The following is a 5,000-nucleotide window of genomic DNA, read 5'->3' as shown; positions in this document are numbered from 1 at the left end:
TTTGGAGAAGTCCAATGACTTACTTCTCCTACAACATTAAACCTGTGCAGTGCTACTAAATCGATTATTTCAAAGACGTTTCCTTTACATTCAGCTTGTAAACCCTTTTCTTTATTTCACTCCCCCACTGACACAGCATTGCAGCTTCTTTGCAAAGTAAACTTCTTTTGTCCTATATGTGAAAGAATGCTTTACTTCCACCAACCATGAACCAATATCATCTTAACCCAAGAACCAAGACAACGGTTGTTCTAGATAACCGTTTTAATATGGGTGCTTAGACTTTTAAAACACTGTTTACAAGCGCTATTTGTAGACAGTCTACAGTTGTCATACACCTCCTGAAATGCTGTTTCAAATAAGTGAGTAAACCTAATTGAGAGCTTATCCCTAACTGAGCATTTAACCCTTATAGACACTAAAAATTTTTGCTCACATGCATAAATAATTATCATTGTATTTGATAGCATCAGAGACAACAATCCGTCAAAATAATCTTAAAATGATTTCTCTAGTTTATTTTATACACACTCCATAAAATTAATTACAGAAGGATATCCAAAAATGTTCAAATTAGGCCAGTTAAGGACGTTCGCGCGAAAATTTTTCAACATTGATTTTTTCTTGAAATTTTTTAACTTCCCACATTGATTTTTCGTTCATTTTTGGACAACGTGGAGATAATTGTAAATGAAATCCGTTTCTGGAAAGAAAAATATGGGTCACCGAACGTCCAAGACCGTTAAATCCAGGCAAAGCTATAGCAATGGCCTTTTGTCCTATCATTTCTCATTTTATTACTTAGCGCGCGCGCTCGTGTATGACGTGGCGTGTGCATTTGCGTGCGCAGTAAGGTTGCGCAGAAACAATTGGCGCGAACGTCCTTAAAGAACTGGTTTGAAAAAAAAATTTCAAACCAAAAGCAAAATTAAACTACAACAGATATGCTTTAGGATTGATAAAATTTCAAGGAATGCTCGGACTGAACGTTCCATGCGATAAAGTAAATCCTCCTAAACAGTCCCTCTCAGGACTACACTCACGGGACGATCGTACGACTCCTGGGTTCAAACCGTAGTGGGTCACTTCCCACCCGAAAAATCCCCGGGAATTTCCTGCTAGTTAAAGCCAGTTAAGACTCCTTAGTTTCCGGTCTTCCAGGTCTTAATAGCCACACTTTGAAACCACTTTGTTTCAAATGAGCAAATTCAGTTTGTCCTTTGATATCTTGAGTTCATAAAGAGCGAATTGCTCCCCGGAGCTCTGCCAGCGCTCTTTGTAAAACTTCAACAGAAAACGCCTCGAGATCTTCCGAGAAATGATGTCCCTCAAACAACCCCAGTATTTCGGCCAAAATTCCAAACAGCTTTTTGATATTACTGTGTTTTGCTTTGGCCGCTTCTTCTATAGGCTCTCTCTCCTTCGGGCAAGGTTTTTTCTCCACATTTTCAGCCGCAGTATTCTCTGTCATCCCTGATGGATTCAAATAAAGATCAATTGGAATGAAAGTCTCCAACTCAGGAGCCAGGGAACCTAATTCAAGGTAATTCCCTGGTGCTTTGTCGTCGCCAATTTCCTGCCTTTGACTTTTCATTCGCGCGGTAATCAACATCTCTGTTTTAGCTGGAAACTGTGCGACTCTGTGCCCCTTGAGTACGCAGGTGTTTGATTGAAGCGGAACCTCACTGCGCATGCCCTGTCCTACCCTGCAGGGCATCCTCACTTCTCCGTTATTTGTCGTCACTTCAATGGGTAGTTGGTGCTGGTCTCTTTGGGGATTCCACGATATTGGAAAACCATCCTTATTGAATTCCGGAAAGCCATCCTGTGAGGCCTTGTCACTAAAACTCTCTTCGAAACAACTCGGAAAATTATTTGCTTCAAGTTCCATCAGATCTTCCACCAGCTGCTTCAACACAGCAGTTTCCCTGCTAGTTTCAACTTTGCAAGGAAACTCTTCATTAGCGCACTTGCCGTCATGGCAACCGATTGGACTCCGATTGCTCTTGATGTGATTTGGTGGTTTGTTAGAACCCTTGGCGAGCTCAAGCTTCCAGTTAACGCACTGTGGCAATATACACATCTCATCTGAGCAATTTTCCCCATGTGAAGACAGCAGGTCTGTGAATTTGAGAAGTGGGGACGAATCCATGTTCTCTACAGGGTTCAGGCAATAAGCTGCAAAGTATAATGGTGATTACATTGAGACCAGAGGCGATACAAAAATGGCAGACCGGTATGGCGGTCTCCCGAATTTAACCTCAAATGAGGCACAGATTGAAACAAAACGGAGTAGTCTATAAACGATTTAGAGCCACATCACTCACGAGTTAATTTTTGCGTCTTTCATACGGATGACCTTAGACAGCAATGACCAGAACCAGGTTGCTGACCAGCGGTTTTCGTTAAAACAATGGTTCCCTGGGGTGCTCAGTCTCGCAGGCTCAGAAAACCTGGTTGTGGTCATTGTTATTTAAGGTTTCTCCTTTCATACCAATCTCTTCTTTCCATCCCTCAAACTGACATTTCACTTTTTATTCAACTTATACGACGTACAGACTACTTTAGACTTCAAATCTACTTCAACGAAACAAAGATTTTAAACAAGCTGAGAAGATTCACAATAGGCGAAGCAAAGAGTTGAACCTGGATCGATGGCTTCACCCTGCAGTTTCCGATATCCACTAAACTAACGAGACAACCTCCCGAAAAATCGACTTTTTAAAGTATTGAAATAGTAGTACCCAGCAAAACAATTGAAAGTTAACCGTGTTCAACGGGGTTCTTAGACGAAAATACTGTAGATCAGCATAGCTTAGAAACGCTATTTCTTGTTGAACTAAAGCTGTAATTCTGCCTGTTTTTATTCTTTTCAGAGCGGTAAGCTTGTCAATATTAACATGGGATATTGCGTCGTGTAATTGTAACGAAATGTCCAATGTCAGTTTGAAGTCAGAGATGTAATTAGATGCACGCAGCTTTCAATAAGCGTCACAAAGTGTCCCCTTGATCGTCTCCCCAACTTCATCAAAACTATGTCGTGTCTGGGGCCAGTTGCTCGAGGCGTGGTTAGCGCTAACCGTTGGTTAAGAGAGAACCAAAAGGTTTCCTAATGGTATTTAAGGGCCTACAGACGGATTTTTCGCGCGTTGCTAAGGAAGGGAAATTTTACTTCCGGTAACTGACGTCATCATATCATGAGCTGACAAGAAAACCCACTCACAAGCAAAAGTCACTGCACAAACTGTTGTTTCCATCGAAGGTTTTTCCTCGCCCTTCCTCGCGCTCGTTCTCAGATCAACTGCGCATGCGTAAACGAACTGACTTCCGGTTTGAGGAAAAAGCTAAATTTCCGGCGGTTTTAAATTGAATTAATTTTTTTTTTATATGGCACGTTTCATCCCCAAATACAGAATATAGCTAAGCATTGATTTTTTAAAATAATCTTTTTTGAAAAAGTTATGGGTATTTCAGTATCGTTATCGTCTTCAAAAAGAACATTTTTCAAAATAAAAAGAAAACCATGCTTGGCTGGATGCAAAAACGAATACAAATTATCAAACCATCGATTAAATACCCAAATTGCGTAGCACGGTGACAAATTTAGAGTTTTCTTTTATTGATCACGTGACCATCGGCGGATGACGTCATATTTAGGGTCATTGGCTTACAAAAGTTGGAAACTAACCAAAATAATGCCAAATTCTCTCAAATTACTTAACCATTACATCCTTAGCAACGCACCCCAAAAAATACGTCAGTGGGCCCTTAACGATGGTTAGCACTGATCATGCCTCGAATAACCTGGGCTAGAACGTTAAACCTTACACTCACCTCATTGCTAGAAATAGGTAGCAACTGCATTGACTTGAAGGGACACTTTGTGGTGGATATAAAAATTTGAAATGCATCTAATTACTAGCATTTCTAGACATAAGGTCGAGGTAGGACAAAAAGTATATGAAAGGAACGGTAAAAAAGGTGAAACGGTTCATATAAACTTAAAAAACGTCCGTTGCGTGACGGAACCATTGTTGTTATTCGTCGCTAATATTCCACGAAGTGACAATCTTTGGAAAGGTCATCCGCTCAAATATCTCTTAATAATTGCTGGCGAGCCTTAGCGAGGCAGCAGCCTATTCTTGATATTAACAATCGCGCGCTCTACTAAACAATCCATTCTCAAGCACGACGATAATTTAAATTGACGTTTGCTCAGCTACGCTCAGCATTTCTCAAAAGGTAACCCTTTTGCTGAAAAGGAGCCAGAATTTTCAGAAGAACAGAAGTTTAAATTCAAAGAATGAACTGACATGCCATTGTTTTGAAATTATCCCGTTGCTTATAAAATAGTAACGCCTGCCACACTGGCTAAAGATATGCACACCTTTCTTCGCTTTTTTAATACTTTCACGCACATTTCCGGTACCCTCTTGCTTCAAAAATGTGCAGCTGTTTTTAAAAAAATACCAGTCACTGCTCCCAGTTTCCACGACAGCACTCACTTTCACACTGAAACGCTGAGCCCACGTACAGCTCGAGAGAAGATGCATCAAAACTCAGCTTGGAATAAACATGATGTCTCAGTTTTCCGTTTTCCGCGGCTCCTTGCTACTAGCTGTCCCTTTTAAGGTACGAGAACGGATCCCCATGCCAATCATAGCTTTTTCTGAAAATCTATTGTTAGTTTCGAAAAGCTATTTTATGTTCTCGTTCCCAATGCCGAGCATATTTCAATTTTTCATTACGTCATTACAACTGGCCATGCAATCAGGTGCCTCCCTAAAAAAGTAAAGTTAGAAAAAACCGATCATTGGGCGAAGAGGACCATTTATTGGGGATTCGTTCTCTTATTTCGTCCTCTCTTGCTTTTGAGTCACTTGAGCCTCTCTCTCGTTGAGTCAATCTTGTATTGTCCCACGATTGAGACCTTACTCGGCCGTTTCACTTGATTTACCAACAACATGCGATTGACTGACACAGAAGCTACCGGCTGGCAC

The 5,000-nt window shown here is 40.8% G+C and overlaps 1 protein-coding gene across 1 annotated transcript in view; it reads right to left on the bottom strand.

The window, feature by feature from the left end:
- Positions 1–246: 246 nt before the first annotated feature.
- Positions 247–5,000, bottom strand: part of LOC138000143 (uncharacterized) — a 6,187-nt gene continuing 1,433 nt past the window's right edge. The window contains exon 2 of the mRNA XM_068846341.1: positions 247–2,178. Within this exon, the coding sequence (XP_068702442.1) occupies positions 1,235–2,152 (918 nt within the window). The 5' untranslated portion in view covers positions 2,153–2,178 and the 3' untranslated portion in view covers positions 247–1,234. The remainder of the gene's footprint in view (positions 2,179–5,000) is intronic.

The sequence above is a fragment of the Montipora foliosa genome, chromosome 4 (assembly GCF_036669935.1).
Source record: "Montipora foliosa isolate CH-2021 chromosome 4, ASM3666993v2, whole genome shotgun sequence".
Lineage (NCBI taxonomy): Eukaryota > Metazoa > Cnidaria > Anthozoa > Scleractinia > Acroporidae > Montipora > Montipora foliosa.
Note: the sequence above shows the minus strand (reverse complement) of the source record. Positions and strands in the feature narration are given on the sequence as shown.